The sequence below is a fragment of the Tursiops truncatus genome, chromosome 9, assembly GCF_011762595.2.
Source record: "Tursiops truncatus isolate mTurTru1 chromosome 9, mTurTru1.mat.Y, whole genome shotgun sequence".
NCBI lineage: Eukaryota > Metazoa > Chordata > Mammalia > Artiodactyla > Delphinidae > Tursiops > Tursiops truncatus.
In genome coordinates, this window is record NC_047042.1 from 102858691 (window position 1) to 102879997 (window position 21307).

Genomic DNA, 21307 nt, shown 5'->3' on the forward strand with positions numbered 1-21307 from the left:
TGCCTGGCCAGGCCACGCTTGTCTGCTGCAACACGTGCGTCTCTTGTTGTATCATTCAGTGGCAGGTACTGAGAAGGCACAGTAAATGTAAAGGGCATCAGAGGTAATTGTGGAAGTGCCTGATTGGTGTTCTTCATAAATTCCCAGGTGGGGGTGTTTGCAAAGTGAATGTGCCCTTCAGGTTCCACTCGGTGTGCTTGCTTTGAGTTCCAGAGGTACAAACCCATCTTTTAGTTATTAATTCTAAGTGAATAACCTCTTCTGTTATGATTACAGATGCATGTTCCCGAAGCTGGGAAACTAGTTTTGAGCAGTTGATATGGAGCATATCTTCATGCATCTGTTCAACACAGTGTTGATTGAGATCCTGCTCTCCCTGGCATTGGAGATATATTGGTGAACAAAACAGACAGTGCTTTCTGCAGTTGTGACCTGGCTTTCTAGTAGAGGCAGTGAGCAGTAAACGTCATAAAATAAGAACGCTGGGTGGCGTGTTAGAGGACAAGCATACGGTGACACACATGCGCAGGGTTGGGGGCATCGGGGTGGGCTTCAGCTTTCCATGGGGTGGTGAGGGCCGGCTTCATTAAGAAGGGAAGAGTTGAAGGTCCAGGAGCTAGTGACGTGCAGAGGGGTCGGCAAGTACAGGGGCTCTTACTTCTGGTGAGACTATGCCTTTTGTGTTCAAGTAACTAAAAAGAGACCATGTAACATTAAAAGAGTGATAAAGGTGGAAAGAAGTGCGGAACCTGGGTCAGGTAGGACCTGGGAACCATCCTGAGAGCTTTGGCTTTTGTTCTGAACGATGTGGGCTGTGATTAGAGCAATTCAAGCAGAGGAATAACGTGATCTGGTGTATGTTTTAAAAGGGTTATTCTTGCTGCCGTGTTGAGAGTGGGCTTGTTAGGGTGGCAGGGGTGGAGACCAGGCATTCAGCTAGGAGGTGACCACGGTAATCCAGGTAACAAATGACATGGCTCAGGTCAGGGTGGTGGTGGTGGTTAGGGGTCAGATGCTGGATGTAATTCAAGATGGAGCCGTTGGGCCGGATGAGCATGAGAGGGGAGAAGAGGCGGAATGATGCTGAGGGGGCCTGAGCATTTGAGGGGTGGAGTTGCCGTCACCTGAGAGCCCTTGGGGGAGAGCAGGTTTTGAGGAGCAGCACAGCAAAAGTTCTGTGCTGGAGATGCCACCTAGACGTGCAGGTGGAAGTGTCACGTATGAAGTTACTAGGAAGAGTTGAGACGAGGGGTCTGGGCGCAAAGCAGAGGTGGGGGTTTGTTGGCACAGAGGTGGACCTAGAGTCTGCACCCAGTGGGAGACCCAGGCGTCATCGTGTCGGGGAGACTGAGGCCTGGAACCTGGGGCCCTCGACGTGATAGGCGGGGGCCCGCAGGGAGTCGGAAACCCAAGGAGTGTAGAGGATGGGGGCAGCAGGGGACCCACTGCTGCCAGGTCGTTGGGGACGGGCTTCAGGCCGCGTGCTGCACGTGGCGGTAGAGGGGTCTTTGGGGTTTTGACAGAGTGGTTTTGGTGAAGTGGTGGCAGTACATGCCTCACTGAGGTGGGTTTGAGAGGGAACGGGCGCACAGAAATGGGAGATGGTTGTACTGACAGTTGTCAAAGGTGTCCTGTTGAGACAGAAGCTGGGGAGTGGAGGTGCTGGGCAGCATTGGCGCCCACTCGAGCTGTGGGTCCTGACCGGAGACCCGGCCGCGTGCTTGCACGCTCTTCTCCAGCCACACTCACCTTTCTGTGTCAGGTGCAGCCTAGACAGAGCTGGACTTGCTGGAGTCCAGGTGTTGGCAAAGCAGTAGAGAAGGCGCTTTGCTCATAATGAAGGGCTGTGGCGGGTATGGTGACAAGGGGCCAGGAGATCTTTGAGGGTCCAACAGTTGGAGGAGCTGGGGTCCTGGAGGAAGAGGAGTGGAAAGGTAGAAGGTAGTGCGGCAAGAAGGGGGACTCGTAGAGATTGCGTACGGTCGTGGATAATGCCCAGGTCTCAGGTGTGGTGGAGCTGGGACAGAGGCTGGCGGCCGGGCGCCTGGTGGCAGGGTGCTGGAGCCTGAGCATCGCTGCCGAGGCCTGAGGCAGGGCTGGTGTTGAAGACGGTGAGCTAGGAGCTGGACTCTGAGACACAGGAAGGAAAGAGCAGTGGTGTGACCAGTACGTGGGCAGCAGTGGGGGTTCCTGGGCCGTGTTGTCCGATAACATGAGATCCAAATCTGGGGTCTGAAACAGCAGTGAGGACCGAGAAGGATCCCCCACCCCCACCCCCGCTCCAGAGCCAGCGGGAAGAAGGCTGAGGGAGACAAACAGCCTCATCCTTTGGGAGAGTTAGATTTCCATTAGACCAAGAAGGGGAAGAGCTGAGGCCATCACAGCTTCTGCTGATGGTGAACTTGGAATTCGAAAGGGTCAGGAAGTTCCAGAAGTTGGAGAGAGGCCTGAGATAGGACTTGGAGTATGGGAGAAAGCCAGGGCCTGGCGTCACCATGAAACTGCTGTGGCCTTGGAGCAGAGGGCTGTGAGGGCAGCTGGCTGGCCGTGGGTGTCAGTGTCCGTGTGTGGCTCTAGGAGTTGCTCTTGTTTTACACACCCAGGAGGGTCAGAGTCGGGTTGGTACCTGTGGGTCCCTGAGCCTCCTGCCCTGGCCCCTTCCCTTGTCCCCATGCTGTGCTGGAGTCACTCGTTGGCCTCACCCCCTCCCAGGGCTCTTAGCTCCCAGGGGCAGGCAGTATGGCTGCTGCACTTAACCTTTGTAGTCCCTGCAGCTAGTGCACCGGTGGCCTGGGTCTCCTTCAGCAGCTGTGGGATGAAGGAACCAGCACACGCTGCGTGAAGGGGGAGGATGACTCATTGGGGAAGCCTGTTCCACAGCGGCTTCCCAAGACATGCAACTGCAGTAAATCTAATTTGTCGAAATAATTTTACTGATGTCAGCATCTGTTACTGTGTATTTCTTTCTAAAATTGAATGGAAAACTGGCAGTTGGTAAGGTGCACAGATTTTCTTTAGCTTAATGAAAATAAAGTGTTGGAACTACACAGTGGGAAAGCTATAAGGAAACCCCAAGCTGTCCTCTAGGCATGAAAATAGTGTGCCTTGCCAGAGTCAGTTGCCAAATGGGTACAGAATGCAGGCCTTGCATCCCAGTGCTTGTGCCTGATTCAGTAGATACAAGATCAGCTTTCTGACAAGAGTTTTTAAACTCTTAGAACCAGCTAAATGTGTTCTCCTCATGAAGCCAGGCGACTCAGTGCCCCACCCACGTTCCTTCTCTTTAACGTACCTTTGATCTTGAGAACCCTGACACAGGGAGAGAGAGAAATTGCCTTTGCAGGGTATACACTCAGAACACTGTCGAAGCAGTTGTTTATTCGATATTAAATGAACGAGCTTAATGAAATAGAAAGCCGACGTTATTCTTGAGAGAGGCTGAATGTCTAGTGGTCTCTTGTACATGAGAGAGAGATTAACCCGTGATTCTCAGAGCCTCAGGCAATTAAAAGATATTTTAAAAAACTGTTTTTAGGGCTTCCCTGGTGGCACAGTGGTAGAGAGTCCGCCTGCCAATGCAGGGGACACGGGTTCGTGCCCCTGGTCCGGGAAGATCCCACATGCCCGGAGCGGCTGGGCCCATGAGCCATGGCTTCTGGGCCTGCGCGTCTGGAGCCTGTGCTCCGCAATGGGAGAGGCCACAACAGTGAGAGGCCCGCATGCCGCAACAACAACAAAAAAAACAACTGTTTTTAAAAAATTTAAAAATGTATGCACACCATTGCCTGATAGCACATATTTTCTTTTCAAGGATGAAGAGTGTTCTATCATATTGTAATTAACGAGTTTTGGTGGAAATTTAACTTGTTTTCCAGATTTTCAGTATTAGAACTGTGGTAATGAATTGAAACATTAATCAATTTAGTTCATTAATTCGTGGGATAATATGGGAAATAGATATTAAATATCAAATATAAAGAGTTCAGGGTTCAACTAGAATGATCTGTTAGCATTACAGGTTTTATTTTATTTATTTTTAAAATTTATTTATTTATTCATTCAGTCATGGCTACGTTGGGTCTTTGTTGCTGCATGCAACAAGTTGCAGCCAGTGGGGGCTACTCTTCGTTGTGGTGTGCGGACTTCTCATTGCGGTGGCTTATCTTGTTGTGGAGCATGGGCTCTAGGCGCCTGGGCTTCAGTAGTTGTGGCACGTGGGCTCAATAGTTGTGGCATGTGGGCTCAGTAGTTGTGGCACGTGGGCTCAGTAGTTGCGGCTCACAGGCTCTAGAGCTTAGGCTCAGTAGTTGTGGGGCATGGGCTTAGTTGCTCTGTGGCATGTGGGATCTTCCAGGACCAGGGCTCGAACCCATGTTCCCTGTGTTGGCAGGCAGATTCTTATCCACTGTACCACCAGGGAGGCCCTAGCATTACAGGTTTTAAATTCTCTCCTGTTCACAGTGAAGAAGGAGGCAGATAAGTAGAAGTGTTCTGCTTGCAAACCAGGTCGTGGGCTACGAGACTTCTGCAAAGATGCTTTGCAAACACGTTGGCAGTCTGACCACGGCCCCCCTGGGTTTGGCTAGATTTCTGATCTGCTTCTATCACACCTGTTCTCAGATGCTCTCTTCTGTCATCTTTTGTTCTTTTTCTCTTCTTTCTCTTTCCTTGCTTTTTACAGTTGATTAAAAAAAAATTGCCACCTCATCAGAAGGCTTCTGTGTAAGAAATCTATTAATTATGATGGGATTTCTTGCTCTCATCCATCCCCCCTCCCCCCGAACTTAGAGAGACTTAAAATACTTACCCTTTCATTGTGTTGGAATTATTTGATAGGAATTGTTGTTTAAATACCAAGTTTATAAATAAGTGGTACATATTCTTGGAGATCTGTGTATTTTCTATTTGGTAGTTAATTTTAAAAACACTGTCTTTGTATTGTTTACTATGTAGTTTTTTTTCTTCCTCACTTTCATGATAATCTTCTGAGGTCAGAGATACTTTCTTTCTCCATTTCACAGTCTAATATTTTGCTTCAGGTATATAATCCATGTACCCCAGTGCCTGTTAGCTAGCTGTATAAAATTTTATATTGTCTTGCACAGTGACCCACTGTTACTTTGAAATTTTGACTCATTAGATTAGATTGTCAAGAGGGACGGACTTCTCCCATTTTTACATTTTATCAAAGGAAGTTTCTCTTGGTCTCACTTTTTGGCTTTGGTCAGGCAATTGACACAGGCCCTTACACTGTATCACTTTCAGTTGGACCTGTGGAAGTGTGATGTTAATTAGAAGCTGAGTTACGGAATTCTTTGAGTAATCATAATAACTAAAAAAAAAATTCATCCTTAGCACTCTATTTTTTTTTTTTTTTTGTGGTACGCGGGCCTCTCACTGTTGTGGCCTCTCCCGTGGCTCTGGACGTGCAGGCTCAGCGGCCATGGCTCACGGGCCCAGCCGCTCGGTGGCATGTGGGATCTTCCCGGACCGGGGCATGAACCCGTGTCCCCTGCATCGGCAGGCGGACTCTCAACCAATGCGCCACTAGGGAAGCCCTGGCAGGACGTTTTAATGGAAGATATAGCAGGCTACCATGTAGCAGTCACCACTCGAGTGGGCATTTTTTTTCACCCCCAAAATCAAAATCACTATAAGGCATATGTTTTAAATAGCTTAAACATATCTGATTTAGCCCCATGGTGTGAAACTAGCATCTGGCTTCTTCCCTATGATAAAATGTCTGTTTTAAAATTATTTGGCTCCTTGTTCTTCTGGTAAGTTGATGAGAGTTCAGCCTGTTTAAACACAAAACTAAGACAAGCTGGTAGTCTTGGCATAGCAGGTTTTTGTGTAGGTCATTCTTTGTTACAATATCCTGGGTGTGTGTGTTTTCCTTTCTCTGCCTGCTTCACTTCCTCCTTCCCTCCTCCTCTCTCTTTCATGATCCTAGAGGATTTGGGTTTAAATTCGTATTTGATTGGAGTCAGAAAACATAACTCGGATTAGATAGCCTGGATAACCTGGGTATGGATGTCAAAAATAAAGTAGGTTTTTTATTGTAGAGGAATAATATCTCCTTTTGTTGCAAAATATTTTAATTCTAAATAAGAATTCACTGTTGAAATTTAAGCTTCTGCTCGTGCTATTGTATACTGAAGGCAGAAGTTCTCTCCCCTTTCCCTTTATGGAATTGTGAAAATATTCAGCACTTAGCTTAAGTGTAAACTTATTATATGTATTATACACATAGTATATATTTTTCATTAAGCTTAATACATTGTACTCCTTTTCTGGTGGGTTTGGATGTGTTTGTAATGAAAGGTGTTTTTCTTGCAGTGCCCTTGCTGCCAGTCCCGAGCCAGCCGAGACCTGCTGTGGGACCCCAGAGATTCCCGGTGAGTAGCAGCTGCCCCTTCTGCTCTGATAGGGATGAGCATGCCTTTATTAGGAAATATTACTATAGCAAATATAAGTGGTTCCAGCTAAGTATAAGTTGAAGGATTTGTAAATATTGACAATAAGTTTTGCAGTGGAAAATGTTTGTTAAAAGCTTAAGGTCAGTGGATTTTTGAGAATGGAATTAATTTTGTTTAACTGTAAAATTGTTGAATCAGGATCATCAGTAGAATGGCTTTCGTCTTAAAGAATATGAATTTTGATTTTATTGTTGCCTTATGTTAAAGTGAAAAAGGGCCTTTATTATCGTGTGTGTGGGGGGAACATGTGCATTTGGGTAAGTACGGGTATGTGTGTGCAATTTTAGGGAATAATGATGAGATGTCTACTTGTTTTTACAAAAACCCTCAGAAGTCTTCATGAGCCATTGGTTTTATATTTTAAAATGGAGGTTTTCTTTTTAAAATATCTTTAAGAGAAAACACTCCTCCCCACACTTTCCTGTAGTTCCCATAACTTTATCCATTCTTGTAACATGTTTTAAGTAGAAGAAAAATGTCCATTAAATAGTTATATTTCGTTTTACTTGAGTTTTAGGTTTGATGTGTAGTTAGTTCATGGTTTTGTGAAATCAGTGAGAACGTGTTCTCTCTAAGAACAATTTTGAGGAAAAAAGGACCAGACCATAACTTTTTAATGTAGTTTGTATGTAAAACAGGTGTAGTTTTGTTGAGGCTAAACAATCTGATATCCAGGAAAGGCCTAAATGACCTATTTGACTCTAGCTTTGATGCTACAGTAGATACCATAGTTATGTGGGGCATTTAGCAAAAAGGTTTTAATGAAGGATATGTAGATGTGTAATCAGATGATTATTCAAAAAATCAGTATTGGATTTAAGTTTCAGAGTGTTTTTAAGAAAATTCCTTGATTTGTAATTATTATTTATGAATTAGGATTTCTGAAACTGCTTCTTACTGCTTTCATACCCTGTATTAGCTAATTTTTAAAAATTACTTATCAAGTTCTAAAAACTAGTTATTTTTAAAAATTAGGTGATGTTTATTGAGTACAATTCTGTATTTGAAGCACTTGTCTAAATAGCTAAGATTTATTAATTGTATTACTCAAGGATAAGCGTGTATGATTTTAGTCATTAGATATATTTCTTTTGGTGAAGTAGTTTAACTGCTAGTTATTGTAAAGCACTGACATTTAAAAAACTGTACTTTTTGCTATTTTCAGGGTTGTGAGCTTCTGCGTTAGAATCCTCATTGGACTTGTGTTTGTGTTTTATTTGCAATATAGCGATAAAACTTGATGTGAAAAAGCAATTGTAGCTTAAATCATAAGGCAATGTTGTATGTAAATATAAAATTAGAATAATCATTTGCAGTTTTTAACTACTTAAAATTTTTGATTGTGCAGATATAATTGTATCTGATACTGGAAGAAGCAAACCTCATAATACTTGAGATTTTACAAGAGGATAATAAAACAGAATTTCTTTGTGAGAAATTGAACTTATTTTTAAGTTATATTGTACTCTGAGGGTAGTAAATATTATTGAACTGCTCTTGGAAGTTTCTGCAAGGCGTAATGTTTTGTTACTGTTTTTAAGGTGGGATGTGTGTGGGGTGATGGGAAGGAGTTGGCCTAGAAATTAGTCATGTGTGTGATATAATTTCAGAAATATTTACTGCTGTTTATTATGTATCTTTTATTTATTTACTTATTTATTTATGGCTGCGTTGGGTCTTCGTTGCTGTGCACAGGCTTTCTCTAGTTGCGGCGAGCGGGGGCTACTCTTGGTTGCGGTGCGCGGGCTTCTCATTGCGGTGGCTTCTCTTGCTGCGGAGCATGGGCTCTAGGCACACGGGCTCAGTAGTTGTGGCTCGCGGGCTCTAGAGTGCAGGCTCAGTAGTTGCGGCGCGCGGGCTTAGTTGCTTCACGGCATGTGGGATCTTCCCGGACCGGGGCTCAAACCTGTGTCCCCTGCAGGCGGATTCTTAACCACTGCGCCAATATGTATCTTTAAGCCCCAAATGCTGTTTCTTAAGCTGAAGTTACAGTAAACTTGTGATCTTGAAAATGCAGTGCTCTACTTACTTCTACAATCAGTCTCCCTTAGAGAGAACAATCGGATTTGGAATCTGTTTTTTAAAAATTACATTAGAGCTGTTACGTTTCTTAATAGTCCATCAAAATATTGTTGGGAAGGGAGAATAACTCTAGGCCATCTCCTGTCATTTTACGTATGCCAAATTATTTTTTTTAAATATCTTTATGAGTATTAATTTTTAATTTTATGTAATTTTAAAGGTTTCTTTCCATTTACAGTTATTACAAAATATTGGCTACGTTCAGCATGTTGTACAGTGCATCCCTGAGCCTATGTTACACCCAGTCGTTTGTAATTCCCATTTCCGCACCCCTGTATACACCCCCCCGCCCCCGCCCTTAGCTGCTGGCTTGGTCTCCATATCTGTGAGTCCTGCTTCATTTTGGTTATATTCACTAGTTTGTTGTATTTTTTAGATTACACATATAAGTGTTATCGTACAGTATTTGTCTTTGTCTGACTTATTTCACTTAGCATAGTGCTTTCCAAGTCCACCCATGTTGCTGCAGATGGCAAAATTTCTTTTTTTTTTACGGCTGAGTAATATTCCATTGTATATACGTACCACATCTTCTTTACCCATTCATCTGTTGATGGACACTTAGGTTGCTTCCACGTCTTGGCAATTGTAAATACTGCTGCTGTGAACATTGGGGTGCATATATCTTTTCTGAGTAAAATTATTTTTTTCCTGGAATATTACTCAGCCATAAAAAGAAATGAAATTGAGCTATTTGTAATGAGGTGGATAGACCTAGAGTCTGTCATACAGAGTGAAGTAAGTCAGAAAGAGAAAGGCAAATACCGTATGCTAACACATATATATGGAATTTAAGAAAAAAAATGTCATGAAGAACCTAGGGGTAAGACAGGAATAAAGACACAGACCTACTGGAGAATGGACTTGAGGATATGCGGAGGGGGAAGGGTGAGCTGTGACAGGGCGAGAGAGAGGCATGGACATATATACACTAACAAATGTAAGTTAGATAGCTAGTGGGAAGCAGCCGCATGGCACAGGGATATCGGCTCGGTGCTTTGTGACCGCCTGGAGGGGTGGGATAGGGAGGGTGGGAGGGAGGGAGACGCAGGAGGGAAGAGATATGGGAACATATGTATATGTGTAACTGATTCACTTTGTTACAAAGCAGAAACTAACACACCATTGTAAAGCAATTATACCCCAATAAAGATGTTAAAAAATTATTTTTTTCCTTTTCTGCTAATAGATTATACTTGGATTTTTTATCAATGTAGGTATAGTTTTGTGACCATTTAGTGAGTTTCTCCTATGCAGAATGCTCTGCACAGAGCTAGTCCTTAAACTATAAAACGTATAAGCATAGGTCACTGAAGCCTAACAGTACTGTTGTGGCTTAACAAAGCCCCTTGGCAATTTCTTACTGATGGCAGTGTGCCCTGCAGGCTCTTTCTTGGTACTTTTCCGTAGGGGACTTCAGTCATTATTTGTTAAACTGAATTTTGCTTTGTAAAATGACTATACACACACACACGTGCATGCGAGCACGCACACACACACACGTTGGTAAAACATGTTAGGAAACCTTACTTCAGTTTCATCATAGGGTCTGTTTGAATCAGTGTACTTCCTTGGCACACAAAAAGATTTGAATTATACAGAAATGTATTGAGCAAAGCAAAGTTGATTTTGATCTTGTCTTTCCCCAGCCTAAGCCCCCTTTATGAATTCCCATTGCTTCTAGAGTAGGTCATGCTCTTGTTGACAGCTTCATACTTGTATTGATTTAAGGACCCGATTCATGTCTGTACAGAGTCCCAGGCATCCTGTGTCTTGTGGAGATGACCTGACTCCAGGCCTTGTGCACAGAAGTCCAGATAAATAGTTGTTAAATAAGTGTATACAGGGATTTAATGTTGAGTTATCTTGCTATTTATTAGGAACCTACATAAAATTAATAGTGTAGAGAAGGGGTGTATACTTTAATTTTTTACTTTTTGTTGTTTTCAAGAATACATAAATGATTTTGCACAGTAGAATTACATTATCCACATTTAACTATACAAGAATTCAGCTCTACCCGGTTGACTAAAGAGTGAAAAAGGCAGGCAGTAGACAGAAGTACCACTAGATTTCCCAGTTTTAAAGGGATTAGGATACAGTTGGTATTAATGCTAAGATATTCCTTCTCTTCCCCAACACTGGTAAACTTTACTTTGTTAATGGTCCAGTTTGTTTGGCAATTTTGTGAAAACTTGAGAACTAGTATGAAAACTTGAGAACTAATATGCCTAGAAATTGTAAGAACTAGTAAGAAAACTTGAGAACTAGTATGCCTAGAAATTGTACTAAGTGATAACACATCCAGTTTTTTAATTAAACAATCACAGAGGACTCTAGACAACCTAATATGAAACACAATTTTTTTACAGAATTATTCAGTTATTTTTTAAAATCACAATCTTAGACCAAAATATGGTATTCTAGGCTATGCTTAATATAGCAATACTAATATTTTTATTTCCTGTTAATGAATTTTATTTACAGAATTGAATAAACAGTTTCTGAAACAAAAGTTTGAATGTCAAAGTAATAAATATCATAAGAAAAGGATTCCTTATTTTTGATCATTTTAGAAAATACTGCTTAAGCTTTTAAGCTCACTGCCAGCACTTCTTTTGTCACGTTAGTCTTTGCATCCAGATGGGATTTTTTTCCCCCTTCTTCCTTTGTTTATGGAATTTAGTGAAGTGCTTTGTAATTTATGTTTCTAAAAATTAGATTCACGTATTTAATTTTAGTTACAGATATAGCCATTAGTGCTTTCTTCTCACTTAAGCTTTTATTCCCAGGACTATTTTAATTTTTCATATCAGAGTTATGAATCTTTTTTGGAATCGTAAGTATGTCTCAGTTGATAGCAAGCATATCAGAGAATGAATCTTTTTCATACTTACTTTCATATCAGAATATTAATCTGCTGAATGTAAAATGTACCTTAGAAATAGCGACTACTTGCAAGAGCAGATTGGCACAGGAAGGAAGCATGTGCCTCAGGAGATCAGGGGGCCATCGAGTGACTGTTCGTCCTTCCTCCATTTCAGCTCCTTCTCTTCTGCCCCATCCTGCCATCTAGCCACCTACTTTCCCGCAGTCCACTCCTGAAGCATTTTTTTCATGCCACGACCTTTTAGTGTGATTTCACAGGACACTTGTGGTTTTCTCGTGTGTGTGTGTGTGTGTGTGTGTGTGTTTGTTTTTTTTTAAAATAAATTATTTCTTCATTTTTGGCTGCATTGGGTCTTCGTTGCTTTGCACGGGCTTTCTCTAGTTGCGGCAAGCGGGGGCTGCTCTTTGTTGCGGCGCGCGGGCTTCTCATTGCGGCAGCTTCTCTTGTTGTGGAGCACGGGCTTTAGGCGCACGGGCTTCAGTAGTTGTGGCACGTGGGCTCGGTAGTTGTGGCGCACGGGCTTAGCTGCTCCGTGGCATATGGGATCTTCCCAGATCAGGGATCAAACCCATGTCCCCTGCATTGGCAGGTGGATTCTTAACCACGGTGCCACCAGGGAAGCCCTCTTTTTTCTTTTGTTTTTGCAAGGGAGCGAGGATGGGGAGACTAGTTTACCTTTCTGCAAGTCAGCTTCTGTTTTTGTGTCTATCTGAATTCTGTTTTCAGTTCCATGTTCTTTGTTGACATATTAGTTTAATAGATCTCTCTTTCCACAAGGCTGTTCCTGATGTTTTTGTCATTAAAGTTTTAAGTCCTTTCCTTATCCATAAGTATGGCTATCCAGTTATGTATTTGTCCTCAAAGAGATGTTCGTTGTTTTTAAACTTTGTCCACTTGAAAAAGCAACTCTGAAGTGTTGATTAATAATATTTTTAAAGTGTTTTCAGTGTCAGGTAAGCATACATATGAATTTCAGGTAACTCACATTGTGAAGATTCTTGACCTAGGCTATTTTAAAACCTATTTAGTCATTCATTTTGCATTGGTGTTTCTGGTAAATGCTGCTATTTCAGGGTAGCCAATTAAATACCGAGTAATTTGGCTACTGAATAATTTCCTAGTGATCTTTGTTTAAATGAAAACTAAATATTATGTTTAAAAAAGACTATCATACTAAGTTTAAATTAGTCTCCTTAGTGATTACCTTATTAGGTAGACGCGATAAATGAGATTTCCATTTGTGTTTACTGTGTAGTTATAGCACCTCACAGGTAGGTCTGACTGCACTGTGTTTCCATGTAACGCGGATGCATGGTATCAGGTGGTGGTGATTGACACTTCTTGGATGTATTTTATATGGCATTTCATGCAAATCATGTTTGATGAGACTGCTGCATCAAATTACATTTCTCTCTGATTATAGCCCTTGCAGATGTGAGTCCAGACTTTGTTCCGTCTAGGAAAAAGAAGTCTTTCTTTTGAACCCTTGTTTTTACAACTTGCCTGCAATGCCTTGTAATCATTAGCACTTAAGATGGGTAAGAAATGCTGGGCATTTTCTCTTACCAGATCTCTGAGTAGTAGCAGGTGAATGTGGGAGGAGGTCCTTCCCCCTGTCAAACATTGTCAGGCTTGCAGCAAGAGAATGCGTTTTAAAATGCAGGTGACATAATACCCAACATCCTCCATTTGCTAGTGGGTTTCTGATTAATCATGATTACCATACATTATCATACCATCAGATTTAATCATATCAGTGCATTCCCATCTGCAGCAGTAACAGGAGCAGCTAAGCACTGTGGTAACAGCTATTAAATATGGTGGTTATAAAATTCAGTGCCCTGTTGACTTGCTGTCCTGTCAGCAAGTGTTGTGTGCGTTGGGTGGAGAGAGGGTGGTGGGCATCCACACCAATAACTCGAAGGCCAGGGAATACTCATTGAGATCATAAAGTCCAGCCATTAAGTCACAGTGTAAAAACTGCATTGTAAAAGTGTGATGCACTATTTTGTTTCATTTTTGGCTAAGTAAAACTGTTACATTGAATTGAATACCTTTCATAAATCCTCCCAGATACATAGTGCCATTCATTGTATAGTAGACTTGAACTTTGAGTATGACTTGCCCATCTGTGATTTAATAACTCAGCCAATGAAATGTTGACAATAACACAAAGTTTCAAAGTCTTAGAACTCCTTCCATGCCAAGAAAATCTCTGTCCTGTTTTTACTGATTTGTCCTGCAAAGCACACCAATTTTTTTTTAATGTTTATTTTTCCAGGAGTCCTTGAAGATCCATAGTTCTGTTTAAACTTTGAAAGTGGCCCTATTTTATTTGAAAGCACCTGAAAGCACTTCTTCCAAAAGATGTGAATTTTTTTAAACTTTAAAAATTTTGTCCTTTTGATGTACACTCTGATTTTTAACAAATACATACGGTTGTGTAATCACTACAATTAAGATAGAGAACAGTTCCGTCTCCCCAGAAGACTTCCTTGTGCTGCCCCTTTGTAGGCAGCCCCTTTCCCCACCCCAGCCCCTGGCAACCAGTGATCTGCTTTCTGCTCCTCAAATTGTGGCGCATGAATGGAACCACATGGCATGCTTCATTTCGAGCCTGGCCTCGTGCTCCCAGCACAGTGTATTTGAGGCTAGACCATCCCTTTTGTCGCCCTTGCCAGTGGTTTGTCCTTTCTTATTGACCAGCATTATTCCATTGTGCACATATAGCCCAGTTTGTCTGCCCAGTCACCATTTGGACATTGGAATTTTTTCTGGTCATAGTTGTCAGTGAATAGTTGGGAGGTGGGGATTGTGGGTCATACGGTAGGTATATTGAGATGAGAATTTTGAGACAGACTGTGCTTTCAGTCGATAGAGCTGATACCGCTGCTTTGCTTTCTTAGTCCTTCATTGAATGAGGAAATACCATCTTCCTAGAGCATATACTATTGACGACCAGTGGGAAATGAAGAACATTATTGAGTGATTACAATATTCCAGATTTTGCTCAAAGCTTGTGTTCAACAACCTCATGAAGGTACCATTTTCTCCACTTTACAGATAGGGAAACTTTGAGTCTTGGAAAGATGAAATCGCTCAAGTTCACATAGCTGGGTGCAGGAGGTAGGATTTGAAGCAAGGCGACCTGAGTCTCTTAATCGTGCTGAACCTTCTCCCTTTCTCTCTGAATATTAAAATGCACCTCAGTAAACTGGGTAAAAATAATTGGATCTGGTAAGATGCATCATAACTGTAAGATTGTGGCTGTCAGGAGTGCTGAGGTGGAGAAGTTTACCACGGTAGGGCCTGACGTTGGGTGAGCTTGTTTCCGGAGGGGAGTGGCGGGGGGCGAGGTATAGGGATAAAAGGTTGTTTGATTTATGAAAAAGTGTAAACAGTCTTCAGTAGGTTCATCAGAAACAGTATTTTGTACTAAAGTAACAGTGTTATAACTTGCAGTGCCTGCTCTAGCTTCACCGCTTGAACCAGTAACCTTAAATACCCTAGCGTATTTAAGTTCATGTGGTGTCCTCCTCTCTCCCCCACCACCTCCAGTGTGAAACCTAGCGCTTGCTGCTGGGTATATGGTGCTTCAGAATGTTAAGAATGCGTCTGCAAATACACAAGTACCTTCTAGGAAAATGAATGTAGGTATTTAAACAAGGCATAACCTGAAAGAAAAAAATCTATGGAAAATACTGAAATAAGAGGATTAACGTTGTGACAACGGGCTGTAATTCTAATTACGTCGGGGGTCACTAGTGGTCTTGATTCTTTGCACTTAACCCATCATTTAATCAGAATTAACTGAGAGGCATTCTCAAGTGTCTGTTGGTTTCTTATATAGTTCTTCGCATTTTAAGTGAGATTAATAAACGAAAACATGTTGTAGCGGAGGCTGTAATCTCTTGAAAGATTCATGAAGTTTCAATGACATTGTTAAGGTGTTCAATTAGTCTCATTAAAATATACCAACTGACCCTTCAGGGAAGCTGATAAGTCACATAATAGCTGTTAGAGCCTCTTTATTCTTTGCATTATACGATTAACTTTGTGCTAAGCAATTTATGCAAAGTTTTCATCTTTCTTTTTCTGTAATTGAAGTTATCAGTTCTTCCTGAATAGGATTAACATAGATAACATCACATAATTAACAAGAGATGCAAAAAAGAAAGTACAATTTGTATAAGAATTATATGGGAGAATGATAATTTCTTACCTTGGACTTTTAAAGGGATAAAGCAAAAAAAAGCAAAACAGAGCAGTTATTTGAAAGGATTATGCTAGCTTTTTCTTTCAAAAGGCAGAATTACGGTAGTCCTAAAAGTTCTGTTAAGTGAGGTATTTACAGCTCACTAACAGTCTTAAAATAGTTCTTCATTTTCTAGAGCGAGTTGGTCATTTATTATCCTTTCTACTTGTGAAATGGCAGGTGCTATTCCATGAATGATCGCATCAAGAGAATTTAGGTAGTGAACGCCAGACTCAGGAACGGCCGTTTATTCAGCATTACCTGAGGACAGGCTGGCCGCAGCGGAAGCAGTGCGCGAGGGGAGAAAGAGCATTTATAGACCACAAGTCAGTGTAACTTTGGATAGTTGTTTAACTCTGTAAACCTGAGTTTCTTCATCCCTTAAAGGAAAGGTTACTGGTTCTGCCTGATTCTTGCACTGTATTTATGAAGGAAACTTGGTTTATCAGTCAGGATGTGAATGAGGCTGCAGGTAACGCAAAACTCAGTTAACAGGGAGTTAACAAACTGAGTGTCATATTCTTTGCATAAAAATAAAGTTCTTCTGGGTGGGTATAGCAGTTCTGTGTTGTTACCAGAGATCCGTTTTTTTCCCCTACCCAAGTTTCAGGCTGAAAGAGGAGGAGGGTCAGGCAGCCCCTAGTGAGCCTTCCCGGAGCCCCTGTCCAGCTGTGCCAGCTCGCCTTGTCCCAGGCTGGGGTCGGTGGTCTTCTAGCTGGGCACAGTGTTGTCCTTCCGTTACTAAGGAAGAAGTGAGAACTTATACTAGATAAGCAATGGGAAGTCTTTTCCATGTGGCTAAAACTTGTGGTCAGAACTTAAGTTGTGTAAATCGAGAAAAAGAAAGTGACATCTGTGTTCCAAACAGAACAGAAGACAATGAGGAAAAATGGTACTGTGAGCTTAATGATACCTCCTATCTGTTAAGTGTTTACTTCATAAAGCCAATACTGACAGCAGTCAGCAAGCGGCTTCTAGGACCTTAAAGCGGAAAATTTTTCAGTTTGTTTACATATTCAAGACTCTCAAGTTCTGTTATCCATTGAGGCAAATGGAGGCAACTAGGGGCCCGCTTATCTTCCCAGATGGTTTCTCCCTAGTGTCCGGCATGGTCTGACATCGCCAGAGAAGTAGCCGTTGTCACTGTGGTTTATTTCATGTATCAGCCATTGTCTTTCTTTCGGAATAATACCCTGTATTATCTGCCCTCTTCTTTCTAATCCTCTTACGTAGGCATTTGCCCTCTTGGAAACGGGCTTCTTCCTCGTTGGATACGCTGCGTTTATCATTAAAGCTGTCTCTTTGCCAGTGTCGGCCTCCCTCATTTGTACACCTCAGGGTGGCTTTCAGCTTCTTGGGGGCCTGCGGGTTAGCTGCCGTGATCTTAGCTGGCACCCGCTGCCTTCCACCTGGCTGTCCCAGGTTCCCACACCTTGCTAGTGTCACTTAGTTTCAAGGTTAAGCCCACAAAACCCCTCTTTTTCCATTCTTATTCTATTGAGCCAACTTCCAAAGCCAGAAATTTCCTTGTTTACTCAGCTTGAGTCAGCTATTTCTTTCTAAGCTGTAGATAGCATCTCTGGTCCTCCCTCCTTTATCAGTCTCTCAGGTTGATCAGATAAGAGCTGCTCATTTGTATTAGCCATTCAGGCCAGTGGAACGTCCATGGCTGTCTGACTTGACTGGATTTAGTATTTAACTGGTTTTCTTAACTCTAAAGCGCACACACACTCTCACGCACTTACATATACATATGTGATTGTAAGACACTGAGACAGATAAGGGGATGTGAAAGTAAGTCCCTGCCGTTTGCTGTTCGCGGCAAGCAGTAGATAGCACGGTGGGTCCGAGTTCCCTGCTCTGGCCATAGGTGACCTGTGCTTTCTAACCTTGTGCTTTGTGCAGGTGATTTAAGTGCTCAAAAGATTTCTGTGAGCACAATAGCTCCCTCGTAGGGCTGTTGGCAGGATTGAGGGAGATAGCAGAGGCGCTCTCTGCAGAATTGGCAGCAGCAGCAGCAGTGTGGGTTGAGCCTTAGGTGGGCAGCAGCAGGGCCCGGGAGGGGCATTTGGGGTGCCCAGGACTAGGTAAGGGCGCAGGGGATGCAGGACAGGAAGGAGGCGGAGCCCCCAGGGTAAGGTGTGGTTTCAGGTGAAAGTCCCCAGCCCTGGCCTGATCCCCAGAGGGTAGGGCTTTGGGGCGTAAGTTGTCCATCCTGGGGCAGAGGGCAGAGTGCGTGGCCATGTCAGGCAGTCCTTGGCGAAGGACGGCGTTTGCAGCACCTGGGGCATGTGGTGCTGGCCCGGTGAAGGAGACTCGGCGATGGCCCCAGAGCGTCCAGCGTGAGAGTGTCAGCCAGAGTGGACTGACTTCACAGCGCCACCGGGATGCCTATTTCTTGCTCAGATCACCCTCTGGGCATCTTCCTCTGGCCCTCAGGGGCCTCTCGCTCCACCCTCTGGCAGGTGGGGAAAGAGGGAAGATTATTCACGGGAGGTTGTCTTTCAGTGACCGGGCCTGGAACCAGCCCACATCACTTCTGCTCACACGCCATCTGCCAGGAACTTGGTCATGAGGCCGTATTGGCTTCATTCATGTTACAGGTGCATTGTTCTTCAGTTGGATCTACAGGCAAGGTGGGGACACTGGCCTGGGCTGTGTTCCTTAACAGCAGTGCTGGAAGTATACCCTACCCACTCTCCACTTCAGTTTCATTCTTCAGGGAACAGCCCTCTTCTCTACAATTAGGGACGTGGTCATACGGTGAGGATGAGAGTCTCCAGGTTCATGTCACCTTTCCTGTCTAATTGTATTACGTCATTACAGGACAAGTTGCAGCAAATTCCCTCCTACAGTCATTAGGTTGCAGAGTCCGGCTCTGTCGGTCTTGCCTGCTCCCTGGTGCTGCTGCCCTGTCTGTGCTCCGAGTCCGCTCGGCTCGTGGCCTTGGGGCTGGTCGCTGGTGCCCTGGGCAGCACAGTCCACCCTCCTCTGCTTGCTTCCTGGGGCTTTCAGCCGCTGCCTGACCGTGTGCTTCCTGGGCAGCCGGTTGCTGGGCGTGCTGTGGCATTCTCCATTAGATGTGGGGCCTGGCTCCCCTCACCTTGGAGTACGGCAGTTCATCCATGCCTTACGTGTTATGGGCGTCTTTGTGCCCAGCTGTGTGCCGAGCGTGGAAGTGCACTGGTGAATGAAGCAGTCGTGGTCTCGGCCCTCATGGCTCTGTGGGTGAAGGGTAGAGAGAGGCGGGGGTGGACTTGAGGGAGATTTAGGAGGTAAAATTACTAGGACTTGGTAATACCTGTTCTGTGAAGGCTTTCTGGTTTGAACTCAGAATGAGAGCACAGGAAGGAGACCTGTGCTGATCTTTCACCTTACAAGGAAACACGTTAATTGTCAGAAGCTGATATATTTATTAATTGTAACTATATTATAATTATATCAATATAATATACTATATATTATATAATAGAGGGTCATTTGGAAGTAGGAATAAAGTTCTAGTTAAATATTACTGATGGAGAAAGAATTCCGGGGCTTTGTTCAGTATTGCTGACACTTGAATGCCTGTGTATATGCAGTTAGCACATGGATGATTAGTAAAAGGGAAGAAGGTTTGGGGAAGAGATGAAAATCGTAATATTAAAATTCCAGAGGGGGCAAGATTTATGATCCCCATGTATCTTCAGTTTAATACCAAAAAATGTCTTTAGAAGTTAGGAATATTCAATATAATCTCCCAGGAAATCTGAAAGTGCTTAGAGACCCAAGAAGTAATGTACCTAGTTCTCAGGCAGCTTGAAATTATCAGTCTCTCTTTGAGTTTATTCTTGTAACTCAGTGACTCTTTTTTTTTAACTTTTAAAAAAAATTAATTTATTTTTGGCTATGTTGGGTCTTTGTTGCTGTGCACGGGCTTTCTCTAGTTGTAGTGAGCGGGAGCTACTCTTCGTTGCCGTGCACGGGCTTCTTGTTGCGGTGGCTTCTCTTGTTGCGGAGCATGCGTTCTAGGCGTGCAAGCTCAGTGGTTGTGGCTCGTGGGCTCCGTAGTTGTGGCTTGCAGGCTCTAGAGCGCAGGCCCAGTAGTTGTGGCGCATGGGCTTAGTTGCTCCGCAGCATGTGGGATATTCCTGGACCAGAGCTTGAACCCGTGTCCCCTGCATTGGCAGGCGAATTCCTAACCACTGTGCCACCAGGGAAGCCCCCTACTTCCTTTTAGAAAAGGATGAAGGGGCTAAGGGGCGAATACTTTACCTGATCTCAGCCTGTGGCAAAGTAAAAATCAAAATTTATCAGACTTTCTACTTACAGTGGAGGGAAGCCAGTCTACTTTTCCACTTACATTTTGCCTTATCTGTAATGAGAAAACCTATCTTTGGGCGGACTTGAAATTAACTGTCTAATGGAAGGAGGAAAAGAAGGTTATAAAGAGCCCTGTTGCAGCAGCCACGTGACCAGTGCCGGTCAGAGCTTCATCAGCAGAGGGCGAGGCTTGTGGCACTAAAGTGCACTCATGGAATTTACAAATAACTACAGATTTCAGAAGAAACCGAGTACTTTCCCAGCATGATGCGAGCCTGCTAAGAAAAGTGGTAATAAATATCGGGGCTTCACATGTTAAATAATGAAGAAAGCTGTGTTTATTAGTCAAGACAGAAAAGTCAGGAAGCTTTTCCAGGCTTCTTCCAATTGTGAGCAGAATCAGGGAAGTAAGACAAAGAGAGTCTGTCACTCCCTGGCTTCCATGAAGCTGAGTGAAGGAGCAGTTCTGGAGTCATTCTTATGGGGCTGAGTTCTGCCTTCTAGGTACTGGCAGTGCCGATGTCAACACTGTGCAAAACCCCATGTGTCCTGCAGTGACCCACACCGGACGGAAGTGGAAGTGGGCCGAGCTGGGGTGCAGGAGCAGTGCTGGACTGGGGCCTGTGATCACAGTGGTTCTGAACAACAGAGGTTAAGTTTTGCTTTGCCCCTTATGGGAATCGGCGAAACGTTCGTAAGTTAGTAAAAGTTCCCACAATGAGTGATGCTGCTTGCTAGCTATTCATACAACACAGTACTGAAGGGCTAAGTGGAAATAGCCCCAAAGGACTTTCCCTCTTTCTCAGAAAATGCGTTTTACTCTTCCCGTCTTCCTTTCTCCCCGTGTCTGTCCTTTTTTGTCAACTTGTTAGCATAGTGGTGACTGATACAGCTAATGAGTTTATGAGTCCTGAAGTATGCTGACTGTAGTTCAGATTGAAAGCTTGTCAACAAATTAGTAGTGTATTTCAATTGCTGTTATAATTCAGCATACTGTTCCTATCTTTTAAGTGAAAAATCTGACCAAATGCAGTAATAGAATGAGAATTAAAATTTTTAACAAATAGACTGCTGCTAAAAATTAGCAACAAACACATGATTCATGCCAGAAAATTCTCTGTAGTTGTAGCTGAATGAAAGTGGAGGGGACAGAAAGGAAGCGAGAACGCAGAGAGCATGTTGGCCCCGGGGGTGGGGGGCGGGGGGAGAGGGGAGGGGGGCTCCTGACGGGGGGGGGGTGGGTAGGAAGCATCTTACCTGGTAGGAGGGTGAGAGAGGGCAGGTCAGGAGGCTGAGGGA

General features: G+C 43.5%; 1 protein-coding gene across 11 annotated transcripts in view; it reads left to right on the top strand.

The window, feature by feature from the left end:
• RBM33 (RNA binding motif protein 33) overlaps nt 1-21307 on the top strand; it is a 117221-nt gene that overhangs the window by 50568 nt on the left and 45346 nt on the right. For all 11 annotated transcript variants that reach the window (XR_004528223.2, XM_019930260.3, XM_019930261.3 and 8 more), the window contains one exon: nt 6340-6398. Coding sequence is in view for 10 of the 11 variants with exons in the window: in XM_019930260.3 (XP_019785819.1) it covers nt 6340-6398 (59 nt within the window). In the remaining variant the exon portion in view is untranslated. The remainder of the gene's footprint in view (nt 1-6339; nt 6399-21307) is intronic.